The sequence below is a fragment of the Mus pahari genome, chromosome 2, assembly GCF_900095145.1.
Source record: "Mus pahari chromosome 2, PAHARI_EIJ_v1.1, whole genome shotgun sequence".
NCBI classification, from domain to species: domain Eukaryota; kingdom Metazoa; phylum Chordata; class Mammalia; order Rodentia; family Muridae; genus Mus; species Mus pahari.
This window is the reverse complement of record NC_034591.1, coordinates 136,301,938-136,329,053: the sequence shown is the minus strand read 5'-3', so window position 1 is coordinate 136,329,053 and position 27,116 is coordinate 136,301,938. Positions and strand designations below refer to the sequence as shown.

At 42.6% G+C, this 27,116-nt stretch overlaps 1 protein-coding gene across 5 annotated transcripts in view; it reads right to left on the bottom strand.

Moving 5' to 3' along the window:
* Positions 1–27,116, bottom strand: part of LOC110316611 (cat eye syndrome critical region protein 2 homolog) — a 101,220-nt gene continuing 74,104 nt past the window's right edge. The window contains exons 8-20 of one of the 5 annotated variants that reach the window (XR_003843260.1): positions 24,958–25,038; positions 19,788–19,941; positions 18,964–19,093; positions 17,102–17,139; positions 16,924–17,015; positions 16,006–16,132; positions 14,654–15,042; positions 13,899–14,024; positions 12,979–13,795; positions 9,243–10,659; positions 5,961–6,072; positions 4,592–4,765; positions 1–4,247 (exon numbers count right to left, since the gene is read on the bottom strand). Coding sequence is in view for 4 of the 5 variants with exons in the window: in XM_021191021.2 (XP_021046680.1) it covers positions 4,760–4,765; positions 5,961–6,072; positions 9,243–10,659; positions 12,979–13,795; positions 13,899–14,024; positions 14,654–15,042; positions 16,006–16,132; positions 16,924–17,015; positions 17,102–17,139; positions 18,964–19,093; positions 19,788–19,941; positions 24,958–25,038 (3,489 nt within the window). In the remaining variant the exon portion in view is untranslated. Of the gene's footprint in view, positions 4,766–5,960; positions 6,073–9,242; positions 10,660–12,978; positions 13,796–13,898; positions 14,025–14,653; positions 15,043–16,005; positions 16,133–16,923; positions 17,016–17,101; positions 17,140–18,963; positions 19,094–19,787; positions 19,942–24,957; positions 25,039–27,116 lie in introns of all 5 variants that reach the window. The other 4 variants (XM_021191021.2, XM_021191022.2, XM_029535080.1 and 1 more) reach the window with 4 other exon arrangements.

The following is a 27,116-nucleotide window of genomic DNA, read 5'->3' as shown; positions in this document are numbered from 1 at the left end:
CTGATGATAAAGTGACACATGAACACACACCAGGCACATACGCGAAAGCCTTGCTAATTTAACAATGCACTTTATACAAAATAACCAGTTCATATGGAAATAAATCTACATATCTCCAAAGATCAAAAAAGCTTTTTAAAAAGTTCTTTCAAAAAATTATCCAACACACAGCATCAAACTAACTATTGAGGTAATTGTCGCTCTCAGTGAAACAGCAGGGAACCAGCAGACCATGACAAAATATATACAATATAAAAATAAATACCATTCCCTTCTGGCCAGGACAGTTCACAGGGCATTCACTTCTGTAGCAAGATAACAATGTCCAATGTCATATACTGTGTGCAGACTTTCAATTTGGGGCTAGGGCTCATGAGTCAAATGAGAGAGGTATCCCCTGCCTAAAGAAATGAAGGAGCCACAGAGGCTACAGAATGAGGTGGAGGGAGGCAGCATTTCAATAAATTATTCAATATCCACACAGCTGTCACCATTGAACCCCAAGTGAGAGGATGGAGTGAGAGTAGCTAACTTAAGCCAAGCAAGTAGAAAGCTTGTCCCACCTTACCTAGAGAATGTTTTAACCCAAGACTGACAGAGAGGGATCCAGATCTTAGCACCAAGGCCAGGCTTGTGTCAGCCTACTGTGATTAGGCATGCAACTCAAAAGGAAGGTCTAAGCCAGGTCCTAAGGCTCTAAGGAGTTCAGTGTGCTCAAACAGATAAAGGTAGTCAGAGCCTTTCACCAGCAAGTATCAATCACATTTGTCACATTCATTCTTGGGGTTTGTTAGCTATTTTAATGGGGGTCTCACTACTTAAAGCTTTGGCCTGAAGTTAGACCAAGCAGACTTTAGAGTTCAGAGATCTTTCTGCCTCTGCCTGCTGGAATTAAAGGTCTGTGCCACCATGCTGGGTTCACATTTGAACTAAAGCAGTGCTGTAAATTCATGGGGGAAGGGGCAATGTCTCTTTATGTTCCACCCAAATGCCAAGTGTCTTTGCTATAGCTGTTGACAAGAGCTGCCAGCATTCCAGAAACCCTCCGGACTGAACACTCACCGATACACTGTTGTGAAGGGAACATCACATTGGGGTTCTAAGTATATAAAGGAGGAGGTCAAGGATGGAACAGTAAAGAATGCTAGAAGATCAAATGAGGTCATTTGAAACACCTGAGGATTTTGACATCTGACCTTGACTCTGGATTAAGCCTTCCTGGGGAATTTCAATTATGGAGTGTTGGGGTGACTGAGGATCAAAGCTGCACAAATGCTCTACCACTGAGCTATGCCCTACCCCTCATTTCACTCTGGTGTCGGCATCTAAGTTGCTCAGGCAAGGCTGAAATTATGATCCTCCAGCCTCAGCCTCGAAAGAGCTGGGATTACAGCTCCATTCCACCAGACCTACTTTATTTGAACCTGCACATGCTAGGCGAGTGCATAGAACTATATCTTTAGCCCCTCCCCCACCTCTGATTAGGTCTTAAGAACAGTTTATCATTTATAGATTTGAACATTCATTAAACAAAAAAAAGGTCTGACCAAGTGGTATGACTTGAAGTCATGTTGGTGGCAAACTAGTGAGAACTACACTGGGACATTTGTGTGTTTAAGACTACATTCAACATGCACACCTTTTAGTGTCAGTAGAAGTTAACATAGAGAACAACCATACAGCAAACAAATGTCATTGGATAATAACACCATGGCCAGTCAAGAGGCAGGCTAGAGTAATTGACATTTAAAGTTGAAATTTGATTGAGCTGAGGGAGGAGACTACAGGTCTTAAAGTTTTCCATATAGTTTTAATATATGGACTAGTATGAGATTTACCATTTGAGAGCACATGGCCTAGGGCCTAGTCTCAGTGTGAACTGAAGAGCAGTTCACAGGCTCAGATAGGTCCCCTATCAGGTGACCCCAAACCAATCTGGCTCAGAGAGCAAGAGTGGCTGTACATTTATTTTAAAGAGATAGGATGGAAAGTTACATGAACAAGATCCCTGCATATTCACATTCTTCTAAGGGGAGGAAATTTAGCCAACACTCTTGCTATCTTTTTCTCCCTTTAAAAAAAACTATTTCACAGTAGGGCTGGGGTTGGGGGACAAGACACACACTCATAAGCCTTCTAAAAGGCTCCACTTGTGCTTTCTGAATCTTTTCTTTCTTTCAAGTCCTAAGGGTTCTAAGTTATGACTAAATCTGATAAAGCTAAGTCTAACACTAAATCAAAGAGTGCTTCCAATTATGCACAACTATGTCTTCCTAAGGATCGCTGAGTCAGCATACCAGCAAGGTCACAGTGAGCATAGATGCAGGTCCTGGCCTAAAAGTGAATCTGTGAAGACATCCTTATATACTACCTTCTAAGTATTCCATCTTCTAAAAACCACCATTTCCCTACTGAAGAAGACTGCAAACACAATTATTTGCATCTGCTTTTAAAATATTGCATCTGTGTAAGATACCTGGAAGAGAAGTGCTGGAAGCAGAAAGGTAAAAACCAATGATCTTGTCTGCATTTGAGAGAGTGAGGGGTGGGATCACAGAGGCTCAGCACTGGTTCTGGCTGTTCCAGGAAACCTAGCACTTCAAAGACCAATAAAAGTTGGGGCCAGAAGAGGAGAGGAAGTACTAGGTCCTGTAAGTACTAGGCACCACAGGACAAAACAGGCCTTTCTTACAGTGTTAGAACTTAATACAGTAGTTCAATTTCCTATTTAATTTCTTCCATAAGCTAGGAAGGGATAAAGGAACTTTCTTCTCTCTGCAGTATTGTTCACAGCACTTCTTTAGGAACAGGTAAAGGGGGTGAAATGGGAGTTGGAAGCAGCTTAGCAACCTCTAGTTTTAGCACCTTGACATTGTGGGGCCTGATTGTTGCAGCAGTCCTAGTGAGATTTGCAGGCCCCCACTATTAGTGGTGGACACGAAACTTGTAGCAGTTGCTTAAGTTATACAGCTCAACAGCACAATTCTGACTTTGTTGCTCTTCTAAATTGTATTGCAGATGTCTGGCTTTTGATTCAACTAACTTACAAACACAAATTAAACAGGAAAGAAAACTCCCTATTTGTGTATGCCATACCTGGGAGACACTCTCTGGGTCCTCAGCAACACCAGCAGGTTGGTAAGCAGCCACTTCCGTCCAGTTATCTCTACAGCCTGGATGTGCCCAATTGTTTCCCTGCAATCCTCACAGACTAGTCTACATTTCCCGAGGACAGTGGAACTGGAGGGATTCTCCATTGACCTCCCCACACCTACACTAGATACTAGGGCAGATTAGTACATTATGGAAATCTCTATTATCCCAAAGCATACTTAAAAATCATATTCCTTTACAAAGACTTGCAAATCCAGGGCATTTCCCTTGGTTTATTCTGTGTGGGATATTCAAAAATTTAAACATAGATCCTAACTTTGGTGACATCTCAGCTAAAATAAAATACAGAAGGCTAAACAGGGAGAATCCAGTGTAATTCACTTCTAAATCCATAGTAATGTAATTTAATACTGTAAAATTGTTTCCTATCACAGACACAACAAATAATTCCCAAGAACTAGCCCTTGACAGCTACTTTAAATCAACATGACTGAGTCTACTATGATTCACTTAAACTGGATAAAAACTACACATACTGAAATAGTCCTAATTTCAAATTTAAATCTATAGGATATACTTTCCTTATTCAAACCTGTGCAATTTCTTTATTGAGACTAACATACATAACAAACCTGAGTAGTCACTTTCACAAAACGTGATTTGTGCTAGAAAGCGTTGTATGATGCCTTCTAGATCACAGGCCTGACAGGCCCATGAAGAAGCCACTTTATCTTCTAAGAAGTAAAACACTCTAGAGTCCAAATTCCTGGCTTACAACTATCTGGTAGAGCTGGTGGAAAAGCAGGAAGGGACATGCTTTCCCAAGTCCAGAACTTAGGCCACCAGAATGAGAGCAGCCTGTCCTATGGCTGCAACACCCAGTAAGCCACATGACAGCACCGTCTAACCAACTGTGAAATGAATGCTGAGGAGGACACGTTGTCTCCGAGGCCGGCTGGACAGGAAACAAGTTAGCGACATATATATCCTGCAGTCTTCTGGGTCTCTTCTCCAAGCTCCTCAGGCATTCAGTGTGACCTGACTGTACAAAGACAGAGACTCTTCCAGTACAGTGTGCTGGCCACATCGGGGTAGGGCTCCCAACTCCTCCATGTGCTCACCTGACTGTCCCACTATATATACAATACATTCACCACACAAAAAAAAATAAAAATAAAAATAATTAAAAAAAGGCAACATGAAACTTCTGTAAACTGGACCCAGCTCCAAAAACATTAATACTACAAGTAGTCCCTTCCCCAAATATATACCTGAGATTAGCTGCTCATGAAAGTTTAAAAGCACCACTCCAGCCTTACATGTACCCTCCACCCAAGTTTAAAGTGATTTTTCCCTGAACAAGAGTCTTGGGATTTGGAGAACCAGCAAGAACTCCAGGTACATTGCTCTGGTTTAGTTTGTCAGCTGTGCAGATGATCCCAGCTACAGGCCTGCCAGTCATCTAAAGAGCGTGCACCTAAGGCCTATGCAGTTCAGCTCTGAGGAAGGCTTGATTCACAGTGAAGAGGTGGAGCAGGACGACAGGACAGAGATGTACAACAGTCATTCCTCCAAATCCGCCAGGCCTGCCTTCGGGTCTCCACATGCAGCTGTCCACTTCCTTGGGGCTTAGTTCCTCCCTGGACTAGCTCTGAAAGGACAAAAATTATATCAACTGCCTGGCCTAACAATAATTGAATATGCCAAAAACAACCCACACAGGCTTGTGGGAGCAATAGTTTACCCCCAGAGGCTAATCTGAGTGAGTCCTACAGCTCCAATTTGGACCCAGGCCCCAGTGCTAAGCTGGACAGAATACCCAGTGCAGTTATGCACATCTGTAACCTAGCACTTGGAAGGTGGAACAAGAGTGCCAGAGGTTTAGAGTAACATAATTAAAGTGGATTAGGTCACATTGAGATCCTGCTTCAAAAACAAAAACCTACCAACCAAAACACATCCTGGTCAACACACTCAAAAGCTATATAAAACTCAGGGGCAATCAGAGCTCAGCTGAAATTCATCATCTCCTGAGTTGAATTCTCCAGGATCAGAAAACTGCATGTACAAAACTATTCAGTCCCTACAAAAAACAAAACCACCCCTATTCTCAGAAAAATGAAGTCAAGTAGAGGTTGGACATTCCTTATTCCAATACTGAGAACCCAAATTTTTCTTTCTTTTTTTTATTTTGTTTTGTTTTTCAGAGACAAGGTTTCTCTGTGTAGCCCTGGCTGTCCTGGAACTCACTTTGTAGACCAGGCTGTCCTCGAACTCAGAAATCCACCTGCCTCTGCCTCCCAAGTGCTGGGATCAAAGGCGTGTGCCACCATCGCCCGGTCAAATTTTTCTTTCAAGATAAGGTCTCTGATCTGGAGAGGTGGCTCAGCGGTTAAGAGCATTGGTTGGTTGAGCACCCGGGCTCAATTTCCAGCACCCATATAGCTAGCAGCTCCTAACAGTCTGTAACTCACTCAGTAGAAAAGCCTGCCTCTCTGGCTCTCCAGTCCTGGGATCAAAGGTGTGCACTACAATTCCCCAGTGAAATCCAAAACTCTCTCAAGGCCAACAACCAGAGCACTGGCTGTCCTTGAACTCACAAGTGCTGGGATGTGCACTACTGTCTAAAGAATCCAAAACTAGATTTAACAATAGAAAAGTCACATTTTGCAGCATTTTGGGCTGAGGTTTTCAGGTTGAGTCTATCAACTACTAAACTCCATGCTAATATCCCAGCATCTAGAAACCCGAGACCTGAATACCCCAGGGCCCAAGATATCCAACCTGCATTTATTGCTTACACCTGTCAGCTATTAGGAAATAATCTCGTTTTTAGTAATTCTTACCTGATCCAGAGGAAGTGTTGGGGTCTTATGTGGTGGCAACTGTTCTGGTGATGCTGCAGGTGCCGGGGTCTTTGGGAATAAGGACTGTGACTGGACTGGATGCATTTGCAAACTACAGCCAGAAGAAAGGCACAGTTAAGAGTTATCACGAAGACACTGCTGTAAATTTAGAAGTTTGTAAATTTAGAAACATCAATACTGGAACAAAATGTCCTAACATGCCTATTGGGGTGATAGAGCAAACACCTAAACACATCACAGCCTAAACAAAGGGGCCAGTGAATAAAACCCAGCATTGGGGAAACTTCCCCTGGAAAACTGGCCTGAGCTGAGAAACAAGTCAAAGATATTAAAGATAGAAAAGATTTGTGGGGTTGGTGAGATGGCTCAGTGGTTAAGAGCGCCGACTGCTCTTCCAAAGATCCTGAGTTCAAATCCCAGCAGCCACATGGTGGCTCACAACCATCCACAACGAAATCTGATGCCCTCTTCTGGAGTGTCTGAAGACAGCTACAGTGTACTTACATATAATAAATAAATAAATAGATAAATAAATAAATAAGAAAATATTTGTATACAGAGACTAAATAGACACCACAACAAAATGAAAATACCTGAGCCTTGACTAGATTCTATAGCAGAAATAAATCAAAAGAAATAGAAAAAGCAAATCCCTGGAGGACATTCCAGGGACACAGAGGGAATTTAAGGACATGGTAGCGACCACCATGTATTTCCACTTTGAGACTGTGGAAGGGCAGTATCCTGATGCTTAGGTGATAACACACTGAAACACTTATATGGCTACAATGTAAGCTCCAGTGGTTTCCAGAAAGGGAAAAAACAAAACAAACAAACCACCAGGCATAGTGGCACAGGCCTTTTACCCTAGCACTCCAGAGGAAGAGGCAGGTGGATCTCTGAGTTTAAGCCTGGTCTACAAAAGACAGCCAGGGCTACACAGAAAAATCCTGCTTTGAAAAAACAAAACACCAATCCAAACAAACAAAAAGCCACAAAATAAGCAGTTACGGAGAGATGTACAAACCCTGTAGGCAAGCAGAAAACGGTAGCATGTTGGGGGAGGCGCAGTACCTGGTGGAGGCCATCCAGAGTTAGGAAGTAAGACCTTGCCTCCAAAGCAAAAGAACAAGCTGACGTGGTGGCACACAACTTTTATTCCCAGCATCTGGGAGGCAGAGGCAGGTAGATCTGTGAGTTCAGAGGCAACTGTGGTCTACACTAGAGAATTCCAGAATAGCCAGCAGGACTCTGTCTCAAAAACAAAATTGTTTCAAACATCCTCAACATAAAACCAAACAACCCTTCCCCTCAAAAAGCCTCCAAATGCAAATGCAAAAACCAATAATAGGCAAACTGAAAAGTGTGAGAGCAAGTGTGGCCCACACTGTAAATCCCAGGACTAGGGAGGCCGAGGCAACAAGATTTGAGTTCCATTCCAGACTGGGCTACACTGCAAATTCCTGTCTCAAGCAAATCACAAAACAATCACAAAAAAAGTCAAAAGTGGGTAGAGAGACTTTGGTGTTAAGAAGATGGGATATCAGTGGCAGGGGCCACACCAGGTTTTAAATGGAATGGTATGGTGATTAGTCTTTATAATCAATCCCCCCTTTAAGTTTTCCGAGACAGGGCCTCTCTGTGTAAGAGTCCAGGCTGTCTTATTTAGCCTCTAACTCACAGAGATCCACCTGCCTCTGCTTCCTGAGCACTGGGATTAAACATGTGCACCACCATGCCTGGCTAGACAGTTATATATAATTCAGTTGGACACTGTAAAGTAATAACCTTGAACTCTTTTCTCTCCTTTAAAAAAAAAGGGGGGGGGGAATCTTATTTATGTAGACCTGGCTGACCTCAAATCTAGGGATCCGCCTGCCTGACAGGGTTAGAGCTGTGCAACTACCTAATACCTGGCTGACCTTGAACTCAGACTTCTTGTGCTGGTTTGAATCCCTAGCCAGGCTTATCTTTTCTATATACTATTAACTTGGTTTTTCCTGTGAATCGCTAATTTGGATAGCAGGTAGATAACTTCACTATGTGCACCCACACACCTTTGGGTGGTGCCATGGATAGGACCAAGTACTCCACATGTCAATAAAAGTATTCTCACATGTCAATACATCCCACCCCTAATAAGTTTCTTTTTTGTTTTAGTTTGTTTATTCTTTTTTTTTTTTTGGTTTTTTGAGACAGGGTTTCTCTGTCTAGCCCTGGCTGTCCTGGAACTCACTTTGTAGACCAGGCTGGCCTAGAACTCAGAAATCCACCTGCTTCTGCCTCCCGAGTGCTGGGATTAAAGTCATGCACCACCTTGCCCATATTTCCTTTAATTTTTTAAGACAGGGTTTCTCTGTGTAACAGCAATGGTTGTCCTGGAACTACCTCTATATAGACCAGGATACTCAAAGAGATCCGTCTGTCTGCACCTGCACAGTGATAGGACTAAAGGTGTCAACAACCACCACCTGGCTCCTAACAGGTTTCTTAAAGGTATCACCACTAACTCTCACGAGGACATTTGATTTAGTCCACATTTAAAAAAAAAAAATTCAGGGTTGGAAAGATAGCTCAGCGGTTTAGAGCACTGATTGCACTTCCAAAGGTCCTGAGTTCAAATCCCAGCAACCACATGGTGGCTCACAACCATCCTCAATGAGATCTGACACCCTCTTCTGGAGTGTTTGAAGACAGCTAAAGTGTACTTACATATAACAAACAAATAAATAAATAGATTAATTCAGCAATAGGGAAGAATGAGACAAGGATAACTTCAGCCATGCAGACCCAGGCTTCCTAAAGCAGACCCTATAGTTAGTAACAAGTCAAGTAGGCAGAAATGCTGGCCAGCCTCTACCCATAGCTTTCGAATTATAGTTATTAAGTGTACAGGCATGGTAGTACACACGTACAGTCCCAGCGCTCAAGAAGCTGAAGTAGAACAGTTCCTCAGAGTCTGAGAACAGCAGGGGTCACATTGTGAGCCCTGGATTAAAAAAACAACCACTCTCCCCCAATCTTTTCTATCTTTTTAAAATATCAAAAAAAATCTAGTGACAGAAGTACTTATCTATCACCACACACAAAAATCAGTCCAAATGTTGATTCATTTTCACCAGAGGAAGAAAATGGCAAAGACACAACTGTTAAGCTAGTCCCATCAGGTCTGTAATTTACGTATGTATGTTGGTATTGGACAATCACTTTTTCTTCCTAAATAAAGTATTATTTTCTCAGAGAAACCTAATGTAACCTTACCCTGGTGGTCTGTGAACTTCTTGAAATGAGCCTCTTAATCTGCTTCCAGTGCCAGTCTGCTCCATCATCGAAGCCTGAAAGTGACCTAGACCCTCTTCCTGACAGCAGTAGAGGGAACCCTCTGGAGAGAGGCCATTGGGTTGGGTGGCTACTGGATGGGGAGGTGGATGGGCAGGCACAGGGGATGGGTATGCCCTAGGCTGAAAATGACTGGCTGATCGCTGAGGAGTGTATGGAGACCCTGTCTGCAGCATCACACTGTGGGGTGGGAAAGCAGATGAACCAAAAGTCATTCCTGAACTCAGAGATGGTGGTGGAGTTCCATAAAGATAGTCACTGGTTGACAGTGAGTTTTGCCGCTTAGTAGCTGCATTATGGTTGTCAAGATCTAGAAATTCTTTGGGACTCTCTGGCCTCTCCACAGATTCATCCATCTTTTCTTCTTCTGGACCAGAATTGTGTCCATCAGGAGGAACAACTTTAGCAGTCACTGCATCCATTTGAGTTGGAGAAGTTAAGGCAGCATTTAGGGTCTCACAACCTTGCAGACTAGACAGGACATTCTTCTCTGGGAAGAGGGAGCGTGTAGGGTGACTCCCTGGGGGTCCGCTTGGGATTCTCTGGGAAGGGAGAGATCTCTGCCAATCAGAAAAGCCCTGTGGACATGTATAATAAGGAGTCCGCTGATAGGGGTGGTAGGAAGGCTGAGAGGAAGGCTGGTAGGAGTATCTTATTCCCTGCTGGGGGCGGTACCGAGGAAAGAGTCCAGGGTGGGGACCATTAGCCTGGAAACCCCTGGGAGAAAAGGACTGAGGCTGTGATCCTGGGGACTTTCCTCCCATCATAGACCCCAAGCCTTGCAAACTTGGACTCATAGGGTACTGTGTAGCTGAGTTAGAGTATTCTATGCCAGGCATGTATAAGGGTGAAAACTGGTTCACAGTGCCTGCCATCAAACTGGGATCTGTGCAAGGAGGTGTAGTTGCATTCGGTCCTGTACTTGGCACAGCTTCTTGCAATGTTTTACCCCTGGGGCAGAGTGGCTTTTCTGAACCACTACCATCAAGGCCCTTCCCCTCTGATCTACAGGGAGATGCTTCACCAACGACCCCATTTTCAGGTAGATTCCCTGTCTCTGCCACTATGGAAAGGTCTCTCAAACAGCCTTGCACAGCTGGGCTGCTGTAGCTATTGTCCAAAGGCCAGGTGTTCTTGTTCTTTGATGTTTTATAAGTGTCTGCAGAGTCTGAAGCATCACTTTTGAGTTGAGAGTCCTCTGTTTCCCTTTCTTGTGGTGAGCTTTGCCTGGTACAGCTGGCTTGCAAGGGAGGTGCTGGGTGAGGTAGCTGTTTGAGGTATACCCCCTCTGAAGAACAAATGCTTGCTGCTTTCTCTTCATGTCCAGGCAAAGGCTCTGCTGGCAAGGGAGAACAAAACAGTAACTTGGTAGCTGAAATGACATCATCAATGGACAGAGTAATGGAAAGAACTTGGCAAGCAGCCAGATGAACTGGGTCAAGGCTGAGACAAACCTGAGCTAGACACTGTGACACAGTGAGTCTCTGAAAGGTGTGATCATTTGGGGGTCTGCACACCCTTGAACAGTCAGAACACTGTGCACAGCTAAGCTATCAAAAAATAAAAAACCTGGGTCTCTCCTGTGTTATCATAGTCACATTAGAAAGAGGCCAAGAGATAGTCCATATTTCCGAACTACCAGGAAGAGGAATCTGAAATGTGGAAGAGAATGTGGTTCTTCTCCAGGAAAAAAAGAATTTACACTTAAGATCTAGTACCAATTTCATGTGGAATTTTCGACATCTTCCATAAAAGTTCAAGTGAGCCCATTCCCCAGAAAGTATTAAACAAAATCAGATACTGGACATACACATAAAAAATAAAGGATTCATTTCTCTCTCTTTAAAGATGTACTTATTTAATGTATATGAATATATTGTTGCTCTCTTCAGACACACCAGAAGAGGACATCAGATCCCATTATAGATGGTTGTGAGCACCATGTGGTTGCTGGGACTTGAACTCGGGACCTTTGAAAAAGCAGTGAGTGCTCTTAACCACTGAGCCATCATTCCAGCCCCATTTTTCACTTTCAAGTTTATCTTTATGGCCTTTAAATAACACTTCTGAAAAAACTGTTTCAACCTTTAGATTTCACTGTTCTCCACAGTTATGTACTCAAGACAGATGGAAATAATTAAGACACTGAAAATGTTTCATAGTGATCACTTTTACAATGCACTATGAGGTGCATCACTAAAGAAGACAGTGGAGGGAAGGATCAGGGTTAAAAGAACCATCTCTTTTGCAGAGAACCTGGATTCAGTTCTAGTACCAAGATGGCAGCTCACAACAATCTGTAACTTCTGCTCCAAATAACCTGATGCCCTCTTTTGATGCATACAGGCTTCTGCACATACATGGAGCACACAGTAAAAAAGACTCGTAACTTACACATCAACTACACAAATATGATGTTGCTCTACCTTTACAGCTCAAACTTAGCACTAATATTTCTCATTATCAAACAGCAAATCACTGTGCTCTCAATTTCTGAACTTTTAAACAAAGATACTGCATAGAGGCTTAAGAACAATAGCCATGTAGGGCTAACAGTCTGCCAGATTTTCTGAATTATTCAGAAAAATGTAACTCTTTTCTTTTTCTTCTTTTTCCCCAAGACAGGGTTTCTGTGTAATAAGCCCAGTGGTCCTAGAATTCCCTTTGTAGAGATCCACCTGCCTCTGCCTCCTAAGTGGTGGAATTAAAGGTGCACACCTGGAAAAGCCACCACTGGAGGCTCTTCTATCTCGTCCCTAAGCATACTTTTAATATCTCCACCCCCAATATTCAGGGCTTCTTTACTCTCTCAGGCTTCCCTCCTCACAGTATTACCACTTGTTGCCATGTATCTGATCGTTTCTATATCAGTTTAGATGACATGGGCTTTTCCTTCTCTCCTCCATTCTCCTCCTTTGGGAAGCAGCTGAGGTTTTAATGCTAGATTGCCCTGTGGTTTATCTTTTAGACTATAAAATTATCCTTGAACTCAAAACAAAATAGAACACAGAGAGAGACACACAAATAGAATGTGCATGGTGGTAACAGCAGATGATCCCAGCACCTGGGAGGTGCAGACATGAGGGACCATGAATGAGTTGGATATACAAAAAGAACCCAGACTAGGGCAATCAAAATATAGCTCTTCTGGTAAAGGCACTTGCTGCCAAGCCTGAGACTCTGAATGCAGTCCCCAAGACTCACTCTACAGGGTGTACTCTGACTCCCCACAAGCACCCACCCCAATTCAAAACAAACCCCAAGGATATTGGTAATAGCTTGTGCAAAGGCAGGCTCTAATTAAATGAGTTTTCATGGGCATGGTGGGCACACCTCAGACGTAGAAGTATGGAGAATCCTGAGTTTGAAGCTAGTCTGCTCTTTATAAAGTTCTAGGACAGCCAGAGTCAGAGATTCTGCCTTAAAAATCAACAAAAGAAACTACAACACATGTAAGTGCCTTTTGGGTGTATGTAAATCATGTAAATTCATGAATTATGTTTTTGATACTTCTAGACCTTAAAGGACTTCAGTTATCCCAAACTCCCTTATAGAAGGCTTGACATCATTTTATATGTTATCTTCATATTCTGTGTGAAAAGATTACTCATGAAATAACACACAAAAGTCAGGGGGGGAAAAGGGCACTGTAAATTACCTTGGTCTTCCTCGGGCTCTTGTGTTTCAGTCATCTCCTGTGTACTCCCAGGGTTGTCCAATGTAGGCTTGGGCGCTGACACACATACTGATGCTGAATGAGCTACCTGTGGAAAGGGACCAGGTAACTGGGGAGGAGTGGGCTGGCGGGGGTGGTAAGGCACACCTGGGGGACAGACTCGGGAGGAGAGCTGCTGCATGGCAATCATTTCAGGGCTGTCCATCATGGATTCCCCTCCTTGTGCCCCCCTTAGGGCCTGGGAGGGCCCTCTGAACCGAGGACTTGGTGCTGGAGTTGGAGGTGGCTGCAAGCGATGTCCAGCAGACTTACAGGGTGGCTGCATATACCCCGAGGAAGGAAATCCATGAGGTAGAAAGCTTGACTGTTTAGTCCACTGGTTTGGTGGGATAGGTTGTCTCATCACTTGGCCATCCATCACATGACCAAGGTTATGAGGGTGGTGAGAGGGTCCTGGCCCCAGGTGGGGCTTCTCATCTGGCCCCAAACGTCCAGGGTTTGTAGTACCATGGTTCCCATTCCAAACAGCAGGGTGTACTCGATTTAGATACTTGTATGAATGATAAATGTGACCGGGAGGAATTTCAGAGCTTTCAGGAAAGTCTGGGGGTCGGGCTGGAGTCCCACCATGCCTAGAAGGAATAAATCCTGCCTGGAATGGAGCTGGTGGATACATGTTTCCATCTTGACTGGGACAGTTCATCTGCCCAAGCTGTAAGGATGGGACATGTGACGCCATATTGGAAAGGTCTGGAGCACTGAGCAGGGATCCCCGATGGTTACTAATTCCAACTGGAGCCTGACAACAGAAATGGGAAGAAGAGAAGAATGTGAATTCACAGAACAAAACAAACCTTGACTATCAATTATTGCTGCAGAACCTTCCCAGCTATACGGCTTACCTGTATAGCAAAGGGTGGATGTTGCAAGGGCTCTCCTGGTGGTGCCTCTGGGATTCGAGAGGAGCCATGTAAGTTGGTGGGATCTGATCCTTGAAGAGAGCCAAATGTTCCTGGTGCTGCTGGCCTCTGAAGGCAATGAGTAAAGCAGAAAGGGCGTGAGGGAAGAACAATCAAGGACAACAAGGGGTCCTTAGGGATAAGGAATGCTATTAATGTGCCCCATGGCCAGGAACAGCCTCCAATCTCAAAGCAGCTTCTCTCTCCAAGAAAAAAACTAGTTCTCTTATCATTTCAAAACAAAAGCAAAACAATCACCTTCTGCACCACAATTAGAAAAATTTTAGGCATTCTGGATATAAGTACAGCCTATAATTATTTATACATATTTGAATGGGGTTTCATGAAGCCTGGCGGGCCTCAAATTTGTTGTGTAGCTGAACTACCTCTGTCTCATCTGTCTGTCTGTCCGCGTGCATGCCCCCCCACCCCCACCCCCTACCCCCTTTTTAAAAACTGGGCTTCTCTATGTTAACAGTCCTGCCTCTGCTTCCCGAGTGCTGGGATTAAAGGCCTGTATCACCATCTGGCCTGTCTCCATTTCTTAAGTGCAAACATCACAGCTGTGCAACCACCACACCCACTTTTGTGCTGTGCTGGGGAACAAACACACACGTTTTCATATATGCTACATCCCCAGCTCTTTATAATGAAATTTCAACGTTTAAACATAATATGTAGGTGAGTTTTTTTCTTACCATCTGGTTTAAAGGGGGTGCGTGACTAGGCACCCTACCACAGTGCAGGGGGCGAGAAAAGCCTTCGCCATTTGATGTGCCCACCTCTGGAGGGAGATGTATGGAACTGCTGCTCTGATCATCCCTTGAGGAGGCAGCTCGGCGTGCCGGGGGCAATGATTTTCCCCCATTCTCCACTGGTGGCTGTTTCCTGTTGGACCCTTCTGTGTCTCTGGAGCGCGTCCAAACATGGCTTCCACTACTTCTTCCAGACCGACTCCTTCTTTTTTCCCGTTTTTCATCCTCTTTGATCCAAAATTCTTCATCTGTGTCTCCATCTTCACCAGGAAAATGTTTTGTCATGGCCCGATGGAAACACCGCTCTAAATTGTCAGACATCTTGGTATACTCTAGAAGGAAGACAAGACGACTGACCACTGGGATACATATTTTACTAGACACAAAAGACAACTATTGAAAATAATAAGGAAAGCTACTTCTGGAAAATATTACACTGCAAAGCTACAGATACAATATGAAGATCTGGTTTCTATAAGTATTCTGCTCAAGGCTGTATGGCTGTGACATAAACTGTAGTATGTTATCTCAAATTAGTTAAATTTTAACTCTTTAGGCTAAGTTACTCAAACTAGTATGTAGCACCATTGAATCTGCTTGTTTTATAGGCTGTACTACCATTGAGTTTGCTTGGTTTATAGGCTGTAGCATTTTTGTGTTGATGCATAAATCATTAGAAAGTTCTGCTGTGTGATAACTGGAGAGACAGCCCAGGGGTGTTACTCAGTAGCAGTAGTGCTTGCTGAGCATCCAGGAAACATTAGATTCCATCTCCTATGTAAAACATAATGGCAGAATTCAAGGTGAATTCGATCTTGTCTGTGGTAAAAAAGGCCCAGTACAACAGACACCGGACCTCTCTCCGTCCACAAGGCTGAATGAGAATCCCTGGGATACTGTTTAAGAAACCAGAACCACAAATCCCAATACTGTTGGTGTACATTTTGTCTGTAGTCCTAAGGCAACATAGGAAACCAGCAATGGTGGAACATCTGAGATTAACTGTTGCTCTTACAAAAGGCCTGGGCTTAGTTCCCAGCACCCATGTGGTGGCTGACATTCATAGCACCAGATCTAGAGGATCCAACAGCCTGTTCTGATCTCAGTGGGTATAAGGCACAATAAAACACTCATGTGCACTTCGTTTAAAAATCCAAGGTAAGCTTAGACTACAGCAACTCCATCTCAAAAGAAAAGAGTAAAGTCTGAAAAGCAGGCACGTGTGCAGAGAGCATCTCATCCCACGTAACAGTGCAGAAGACACATGGTCAGCAAAAAAGGCCGTAGCCACCTACCACTACTGTCGCCATTGTACTTTCGGCAATTTCTGAACATGGTCTTCATGTCATTTACAAATTCCTCCTTGGTACAATATAAACCTCCATTTAATTTCTTCTCCATGCTTGAAATATCCATGGGGATCTAAAATGGAACATAAAATACTGTAAGTGGCACAGTGGCTTTAATCCCAGCACTGGAACTCAGGAGGACTGACACAAGTTTGAAGCTAGCCTGTGCTACATAGTGACTTCCAGGCTAGTCTTGGTAACAGACTAAATGAAGCCTTGTCTCAAAACAAGATAAAACCAATGAACTGCATGCCGCCTCCAATCACTTTCTATGATGAAGAGCAATCATGAAATTTTAGGTTTTCAAGAGTCTGGTATAGCTAAAAGTATTGGCATACACTTTTAATCCCACTGTTCAGGAGACAGAAGCAGGCAAATCTTTCTGAGTTTGAGGGCAGTCTGGTCTATGTAGCAAGATCAGCCAAGAAAACACTGGGTCCTGTCATAAAACAAACCTAACAATGCATACACATGCGTGTCTGTCTGTCTCCCTCCCTCCCTCCCTCCCTCCCTGATATTAAGGAGGACAGAAAAGCAAGGGAAAAAAACAGTTCTAGAACCTTGAGTTTGAATAGCTTGTCCTCTCAGGTAGTAGTGTGGCATTATGAGGCTATAGAACATTAGGAGGTTGGGCCTAGTTGGAGGAGTGGATTGTGGATTACTGGGGGGTGGGGAGGGGGTAGGGGAGGCAGTTTTAAAAGTTATACTTCGAGCCACTTCCAGCCCTAAGTTCTGGTTGGCCACCATTAGCTCCTACCACCACAGAACTGACCATTACCATCGGTATTTGGTCAGTATGATGGAAAAATTACTAATATAGAATCCAAGCAAGATGCAAATGCTTAAGTACAATTTAAAAGATACCTTAATAATCTGGTAATAGTTGGGAGCATAAGATTCATCCACAGGTTCCAAGAAGGGCCAGGAATCCTTGTGAGCCTTCACCACATCTAGAACTGGAAACCAAAAAAGAGAATATAACTGACACATTAATATGAAAAGATGTTCATCAAGAACACCAAACCTGAGAATGGTAACTAACCTTTATACATGGCTGTGAAATCGTCATCCAATTCAAAGCTGTGAACCACAAAACACGACATTGGTTTAATTGTGACTGACATTATTCCTTAGCTTTCTTGGTCCAACTACAGATTGAACAGTGCTTTATACCTTCCTTAAGCAAGTCCAAATACTCACTGGAAACATAAGGATGGTAGATGGTGAACTTTGAAAAAGGACTATCATATTCCCTACAACGAATTCCATCTACAATGAAAGACTGGCTAAAATGATCTAGAACTTTATTATGACTTTGTAACTATTAACATATAAAATATTAACCATATTTGTTTATTTTTATGAAAATAGGGTATTATTATATAGTTGTCAGGAAATACAATATCTAGACCAGGCTGTCCTGGAACTTTATTTATTTATTATTATTTATTATTATTATTAATTATTATTTGCCTCTGTTTGTTATTATTTGCCTTTGTTTATTATTTTTTATTATTTGCCTTTGTTTATCCAGTGGTGAGATTAAGGGCATGCACTTTTTTTTTGAACCTTGTCTTCCATTGCCATGGTTCTATTCTGGCATACCTTCATGACTAGCTGGTATTATGTGCAACTATTTTAAAAAGTAAAACACTTCCTGAACATGATGGTCCTTTTGTAATGCCAGCACTGAAGAAGCTGAGGGAACAAAATGGCAAGCTCTGGTCTTAAAACATAGGTCTGAGCTGGAGCTTAGTGCTAGAGCACTGCCAACACGAATACTTAAAGTGTTAGGGATTCAACACCTAGCACTGCCAAACAAGCAAATATAAAATATTCTATATGTGCCGAAGGAAAAAGTTCCCATTAATAATTCTGGTGGCATTGAAATGTAGGGGTAATAAGAACCCATCTTTTCCTGTGCCAGTAGATTTTAAGACTGGAAAGGAGGGAAGTGATTCACTTAAAGAGTATGTATGTACACACAGCATTTGAGTCAGATCTGGTTTTAAGGCCTACCACTAACACTTGCTATGCTTTCTTACCATTAAAATGTAGAAGCCACTGCCTTCCAAACAGGCCTTTCTGTTACGAGGATTAAATGAGATATAATTTTTAAAAAAGATTTATTAATGAGTACATGGTTGCTGCCACATACCACAAGAGGTCATCATATCACGTTACAGATGGCTGTAAGCCACCAAGTGGATGCTAGAAACTGAACTCAGGACCTCTGGAAGAGCAGTAAGTGCTCTTAACCACTGAGCCATCTCTCCACCCCGAGACATGTAACTTTTTAAAACTTAGAATTTTATTTTTGACAATGTGTATGTGTCAGATCCCCCTAAAGCTAAAGGTACTTGTGAGTTGCCACCTGAGTATTGGAAATCAAACTCCAGTGACTCGAAAGTGTTAACTGCTGGGCGTTTTGATTTTTCAAGACAGAGTTTCTCTGCATATTTCTGGCTGTCCTAGAACTAGCTCTATAGACCAGAGCTGACCTCAAACACACAGATATCCATGTGACCCTTGCCTGGTTTGAGAGATGCTTTTTATAAAATATGCTTCTTTTTTGTTTCTTGAGGCAGGGTTTCTCTGTGTAGCGCTGGCTGTCCTGTAGAACAAGCTGGCCTGAACTCAGAAATATGCCTGCCTCTGCCTCCCAAGTGCTGGGATTAAAGGAGTGCACCACCACTGCCTGGCCAAAATATGCTTTTTAATTTCATGTATGTGTACTCCTGAGTCATCATGGTCCATGTGTCAGAGGATAATTTGCAATGGTCAGTCCTCTCCCTACAGGATATCTGTAGGTTCCAGGGATACAAGTCAGATCATCCGGCTCTGCAGCAAGTGCTTGCAGAGATAAGTGCTCAAGGTAGCCAGCTGCTATTACTAAATACTCACAGGTCCTTGGTCTTCTTCCCTTCCCTCATAGGAGAATTCAGGTCCAAATGGGAAAGTTCTGGGGGTAGTTCCTTGCCTTGTGCCAATAGCCATGCTCGTTCTTCCCTGAGCTTTCTCCTCTTAGCTCTATCTATAATAAATACACAAACATAATACAAGTAAGAATCTGTGCTTGCTGCTCCTGGGACTTCTGCAAGCACATCATCAGTTATGCGCCAAGCAACTTCATTCACTTTATTCAAGTACCACATCAGACAGAATTTGTGTCACTTTAACCATGAAACTCTTGCTTTTTTTTCGGGGGGAGGGGGATTGGTGAGGTGGGAGACAGACAGGACTTCATGTACCCCAGGTTAGCCTCAACCTTATTGGAGGTTGTCCTATGGAGGAAGTCCTGGGCAGGAAGCACCACGTAACCTGGGAGTGGTGCCCCTATCTGTAATTTAGCACTTGAGAGGTAGAGACATGAAGCTGTTCAAAATGAGTTCAATGTCAGTCTGAGATACATAAAACCCTGTCCAAAAGACCACCAAACCAACCAACCAACCAACACCAAACATTTCCTAAGCACCTATGAAAGTAGCTGCCAACATCTTTAATTCTATATAAAATGTATAGGACATAGCAGAAATCCAAATAAAAAGCAGGGTATTAAAAAGGACAAATACAATTGGCTTTGGACAGAATTTAAAGAGCAAGACTGAATGAATTCAGATGAGGAAACATGACAGAATACAATTTACAAGACATTTAAACAGAAATGGCCAGAACAGCCGAGATGAAGGATAATAGCCTTATGTTCTCACCCTTGAACTGTGACATACCTTCCACTGCCTTCACCTTTTCCTCCATTTCCCGCTTTCTCTCCTCCTTTAACATCTGCTCTTGCTCCTTCTTCTGCACTGCAAGAAGGAGCTGTCGTTCCTCCTCCTCCTCCTTGCGCTTCTGTTTTTCTATCTTGGTGAGCATGGGAGTTTCCTGGAAGGGCCAAAAGTGCATGGAAGTTAATAGACAGCAATTGCAAGGCTTCTTCACCGGGTTAAGAGCTAGTTTACAGATTCTAACATATACTAGTAGACAGAGAATTTATACCTCATATACAGGCTGATTTTATTATCTGTGAAATGTGTGCAACAAAGTACAAAAATACACACATATGAAAACATAATGGGAGACACATACCAGAACCATTAGCACTGAGGAGCTACCAAAGACTCTTTTCAAAAAACCAAAACAAGATGGACATACTGGTGTATGCCTTTAACCCTAGCACTTGGGAGACACAAGTTAAGGGCAGCCAAGGCTACACAATGAGACCATGTCTCAAACCAAAATGGGCTGGAAAGAGATGGTTCACTGGTTAAGAGAACCTGCTGCCCTTGCAACATCTATATGGATGGCAGCTTAAAGACACACACACAGAGGCAATCGATCAATCAATCAATCAATCCCCCACCCCGATGGAGCTGTGGTTTTATGTTTTTATTTTTTTGAGACAAGGTCTCTATGAAGTCTAGGCTGGCCTCAATTTCACAGAGCCCTGTCAGTGGAATTAAGGTGTGTGCTGCCTTGGGGGTGGGGCTATCAGGGAAGAGTCTCTTATCAGGTGGTCTGAAACTTTCTTTGGAAGGAGTCCTGGACCTCAATTTAATGACCCATCTCAGTTTTGTCCTGCCAAACCCCAATACCCCCTAAGAGGGTTCTACAGGTTGTCCAGGAACTTGCTCTTCACATCAGACTGTACTTGAACTCAGAGATCTACCTGCCGCTGCCCCCTGCCGCTTGAGTGCTGGGAGGAAAGGCATGTGCCACTATGTCTTGAGGTATATGTATATATGTGTATGCCAGAGATGCCGTCTACTTGCTTTGGGCTAGGGTTTCTCATGTTTTGGAGCTCACCAGCAGCTAACTAGATTGGCTGTCCAGGGATCCCCAGAAATCCTCCTATTCTCACTTGCCCAATGCTGGAATGGTGGTACACACCACTATGCTCAGCAATTTTGTGTCAAGGATTAAAGAGAAGCCCTCCCATTTATGAGGTAAACATTTTACTGACTGAACAAACTCTCCAGCTTCTGTACCTCCGTTGATGTCTCTGGCCCAAGCTGACCTCAAACTAACTTTTAGTTCAAGTATAACCTAATTGGGAACATGAAGCTTGTTTTTCTACAGTCAATTCTCTCAAGATTTAGACTGTGGAAACTGTACAAGTGGGCTTTGTCCAGAGGGCAAAGATGAATGCAGATGGCTGGCTAGACAAGTTAACATTTAACACTCGGAACTGTTTTTGATTCTTTTTTTTAAAATTTATTTCCTCTTTTGTGGCTCTTGAAACCAGTTAAAGATTTATATTTATTTTTTCTCATGTGTGCTATGTCTATGTGAGTGAATGCATGTGTACAAGAGTGCCCTAAGAAGAGAGTATTGGATGTTCCAAAGCTGGCATTCCCCACATAGGTGCTAGGAAGTTCACTGGGACCTCACAGCAGAGCAGGAAGCACTCTAACTACTGTGCCATCTCTTTAACTCCCTTGGAAAAAAAAATTAGATTCACAATTGATTCAGAATTCAGATGTGATTTTTGTCTGGGAATTGAGTGGACTTTTCAAAGGCTGTCTTATTAATTTTGTTTGAGCGAGTCTCACAGTCAGCCTTGCCCAGAACTTGCCCTGGTCCTTCTGCTACCACTTCCCAAGTGTTAGGTTAAGAGGCCTGTCACCACCCTTGGGATGATGTCAACCAATTATTTATCTATTTATTTATTATGTGTGTGATGGCACAACTGTACCATAGTGTGGATGTGAAACTTGAGAAGTTGATTCTCTCCTTCTACCACATGGGTCCGAGAGACTGAAATTCTCTTACTAGGCTCCATGGCAAGTGCCTTTACTCAACAGAACATCTTGCTACTTCAATGTCATTCTACAATTTAAATTCTCTTAACTTTACTTCAAGGCCAACTGGGCCACACAAGATCTGACCTCATAAAGACAAGGTCAAACCCAGATAACGTGTACTTTCTCTTCCCAAGAAAAGAGTTCACAAGTTAGAGATCTGATTCACATAACACTGTACTGATAGAGCCTCAGCAGAAGAAACAAAGTGCTTTAGAATTTCAAAACAACAATTTGTCTAATGATAACTGGCAAGGACAAGTCCTTCAATATTGAATTTCTGGTCACTGCCTACCGTCACTGTCCATGGGTATGCTTGTTAGTTTTTGTTAACTTGACATATAAGCTAGTCATTTGGGATCGCCTCTATTCCACTGCCCGTAGGCAAGTCTACGGGGCATTTTATTGATTACTAATTGATGTAGGAGGGACCACCTACATCAATACAAGGGCAGTGCTACCCCCTGGGATGGTGGTCCTGCATTGTATAAGAAAACAAGCTGAGTGAGCCACAAGGAACAAGTCAGTAAGGAGCACTCTTCCATGGCCTCTACTTCAGTTCCTGCCTAGACTTCCTGCCCTGACTTCCTAGATAATGGATTACAGAGTGTAAGATACAATGCCCTTGCTTTTCCAATGCTTTTGGTCATGCTGTTTATCCCAATAATAGAAAGCAAACTGCCGGGGCTGGTTATATTTAGTTCCAGAACAACCAGAGCTTCATAATGAGATCCTATCTCATAAAAAAAAAAAAGTTTCTGCTACAAAAACTATAGTGGCCAGTGTGCAAATGCCTTATAGGCAAGAAAAAGACCTATTAGAATCATGAAGGCATTGTAATAAGATGCTAATAAGGAGCCACTGCGAAATCCTTCAAGGGATTATTAGTAAACTTTAGTTGAAGCAGTGCCCAAGCTCTGTATCCCAACGCATGGGTGTAGCTTCACTCTCACCCCCAGGAGCACGCAGAGACCACACCATCATAAACTGTTCTCTAGGCACCCAGAAGGGTCCACGAAACTAACAAACACCTCGCTCGGCAGGCAGCCCTAATCCCCAGATGTCTCTGCACTGATATTTTCCGCAGAAGTCACAATTAGAAGATTCAGGAAGGAGGAGGCAAGCCAGGTGTGGCAGAATTGTTAACTAGAACATACCTAAGGTTTTAACCTTATACATGAAGGTTTTCATGGAGGCACAGGTGCTGATCTGCACCTCCTAACACTGAGGTGATTAAGTTGTGACTCTCAGCAAGCCTAGCCCACATAAGCAATACGTTGTTCTTAAAATACCAAAGCCCAGTTGTAAAAACTCAAGAATGCCTCTCCATTACTAAGTGAGGAGAAGAAATGGTTGAGAAGATTTCACTCCAGGTTGATCTTGAGTTTCTGATCCTCTTGAACTTCCTTTCTGCGGCAGTGGGAATATTCTACTATATTTTCCCTAAATAAAAACTTCCAAAGAGCACAATGTTTCATGTTGGCACTGAATGAAAATGCCAAAGGGGGGGGTGGGCTGGTGAGATGGCTCAGTGGGTTAAGAGCACCCAACTGCTCTTCCAAAGGTCCTGAGTTCAAATCCCAGCAACCACATGGTGGCTCACAACCATCTGTAACGAGATCTGACTCCCTCTTCTGGAGTGTCTGAAGACAGCTACAGTGTACTTACATAGAATAAATAAATAAATTGAAAAAAACAAAAATACAGGCTCAAGGCTAAAGAGAATGCCCCAAACTCACAAGGGAGCACATGGCATGGTGACAAAGCAAAACAACTGACCTGATGTAAAGCTTTGTGTGACCACTCGCCAGACTACAAATGCAATGGAGGACAGTGTCAGAAGGAGATAAACATTTGGAAAGGGAGAAAGCTAGCCAGGTTTTTCGAAGACAAAGCAGGCTAAAAGTCTAGGCACAGATGCAGAGGCCCGCTGCATCTGTCCACTTGCCTGAGCAGAGACAACCTTTCACTTCACTCTCCACTTCCCCTTGTCATACGTCCATGGTCACCAGCAAGCTCAGTGAATAAAAATATAAATTTGTCATTTCCCAAAGCAGGACACTAGTTCAAACCACGAGTACATAATGTGAACACAGTCAAAACTTCAAACAAACCTGGCTTTTAGGTACTCTTTGAAAGAACCTTTAGAAGTATTTATCTAGTTCTTGCCTCAGTGTTTGTGCCACCTAATACTGTACCCTAGATTCCCACCTGATGGAGTCTCTCCTGTGACAGAACACAAACTCCCTCCTGCTCTGTTCGGCTCAATAGTGATTAACTAGACTCCTGGGCAAGAGCTGCTCTCTAAATCAGCTGATTTTACCTTAGCCAGCTGCACATAAGCACCTCGTTTTTCTTTCCTACTTCATTAGGAGAGCCAGGTCAACTTTTTTCCACCATATATCACAACATAGCTCATCATGCCATCCACATAAGCACGCTGCTCTTTGACCATACTATTCCACTTTCTGCCTCAGAGCATTTGTTTACATAGCTCCTGTTGTATGGAAGACCTCAGGCTGTAATCCCACACCACTGCCCACCATTCACCATCAGAATCCCAGACACCCCACATGCTAAGGCCAAGCATCTCTGTCTGCCTACATCCCTCTTTCTTTGCCTGGCCTCAATGTTTCCCCTCTTTGCATTCACAAACTTCTTGTAACTATAAAACTTATTACTCACCTCTACTTTAGATTAAATGTATGTTTGTCACCCAAGAACACTGTTAGGATAAAAAGGAATGCACCCCAATCTCCCATTTTCTAACTCCCATTTTCACAAAAAGAGTATACATATAATAATCAACAGATACTTGAGAGTTAGAATTTTTGTTTTGTTTTGTTTTTTGTTTTTTTTCGAGACAGGGTTTCTCTGTAGAGCCCTGGCTGTCCTGGAACTTTTGTAGACCAGGCTGGCCTTGAACTCAGAAATCCACCTGCCTCTGCCTCCCAAGTGCTAGGATTAAAGGCGTGCGCCACCACCGCCCAGCTTAGAATTTTTTTTTAAAACAGGGCAAGGAATAAATAGGAATAAAAGCATGTGAAATGAGATGGAACTATCCTTTCAAATAAACCTCTATACTCTCAAACACACTCACCTCTAGCTTGATGGATTTGATGGACAGGTGGTCAGACATAAACCTATGTTGCTCTGGCTTTGTGCGCTGTGGACGTTTTCCCTAAGTTAGAAGTGAGGAAAAGAAAGGAAAAGAGAGATTAGGGTGTTCTCAGCTACCGCTGCTACAACTTCAACCAGCAGAATGGCCACTGAGGCACACCGTAACCAATTTACCAAGGAGAGGGGCAAAGCTGTCTATCTTTTAGGATGATAAGGGAAAACAACTATTCAGGTGGGTAAGGCACCAACCTAGTGCATTTGCTTAACAAGTAACAACTCAAAAGCCATGACAACCAACCATTTCCTATAAAAATCTTCACCACAAACAAAAGAAGTCCCAACTTTGGGAAAACTTTATTTGACTAGATGTGGGAGGCTAAGGGAAGAGGATTCCAAGTCTCAATCCAGCCTTGGAACGTTGTAGGGCAATGTCTCAATATGTACCCACACAAGGTCAAGAACCAAACACACCCACCTCAACAATTACCCTCACTGAGTCAAGAAAAGCCTCTCTTCAAATGACAAAGCAACCATTGTTTATTACCACTTTCACCTGAGGGAGGCATCAGGCGCACCTGGCTCAGAGGCTATAAACAACTGCTATCAAGTCTTACTATTTGAGTTTGATCCTTGAATACTACATAGTGCACTCTGATTGACTGACTGACAGACAGACAGACTGACACACACACACACACACACACACACGATATAAACTCAACATATCACTGTTTATAAAGGAAGTCTTGCTAATTTATCATGCAAATATCACAAGAAGCCAATACTAATTTCACTCCAACTTTTTTACATGGAAGAAAGATGCTATTCTTGATACAAGGGTGATCATTTCGTGCATGCATTCCTATCAGCTCATCACCCCATGAGCAGAAATCTGACTACCTCTGCACTTCAAATGCTAGGAATGCTGGGATAAAATCTGTATCCACCATGCCCATCTTCTATCAGCGTTTGTAGAGACAACGTATATACATTCAATTATTAAGTTCCCGATGCTGATAAGCCACCATTCACCACTTTCAGTAGTCTGCCTCCTTTTTTTTTAAGTGAACATGTGTCAAATGTTATACTGAACTAAATAAAAACAAAGCAAAACATAAAACAGCAAAAAAGAAAAAAAAAAAAAGATGGGTGACAAACAGGCCTTAAGAGAAACTGATTCATTTTGGTCAATGTCAGGATAAATCCCTGGATAATCTCTACATTGTAGATTATAAATATTGACAGTTGCTGGTTTTTGCTGGGCAAAAATAATTTATAGCTCTAAAATGACTCAGTAGGTTAACATGTAAATGCACTAATCTTTGGAATATAATTAAAAATAAGTAAGTTTGAATTTTCCTGTTCTCCAAAGTAATCTTTGAGTATCATGAGGTGATCTCACCATTTGCTTTTATTGACAATCTGATTATGTTTGTGCAAAATTCTATTATACCATAATGTTTATTCAGCAAAAGTTGAGGAGTAAGAATAATTTAGTCTACATTAGATGCTTCAGGAAGATGTTACATATCATCAGTGTACTAAAGAATATACCTATGGGGCTGGAATAATGAATATTCTCAGAGCATTTGTATGATGTAGTATGGGTTTATAACTGTATAGTTTACTTATCATTACAATACCTCGCAGCCCTGACATAATAGGAAGAATACATTACTAGAAATGAGGTCAACAGACACTACATAAATACACTAGAGTTGATATATGTACAAACTTTTATTCTTTCATTCCTTCTTTTTTTTCAATTATTTTATTAGATATTTTCTTCATTTACATTTCAAATGCTATCCCGCATGTCCCCTATACCCTCCCCTCTCATTCCTTCTTAAACTAGCTTTAAACTATCATAAACAATGGAAGGAAGGAATGGGGTCTTTTGTTTAATCCTCATAAAAGCTTCTGTGTAAAAATAGTAGTTTACCTTGCTAATCAGAAAACTGAAATTGCAATTTAGAGATAACACACAGGGTCACCAGAGTACAGCAGCTAACCAACACCTGAATATCCAGCCAGTTCTTTCACAATTACTTCAGGATCACCATTCAGGCTGTCCTGTCTTTCTTTACACAGTGGTTAGGTGTAAATTTAATTACTATTTGTATCATGTTCTTTTGTACT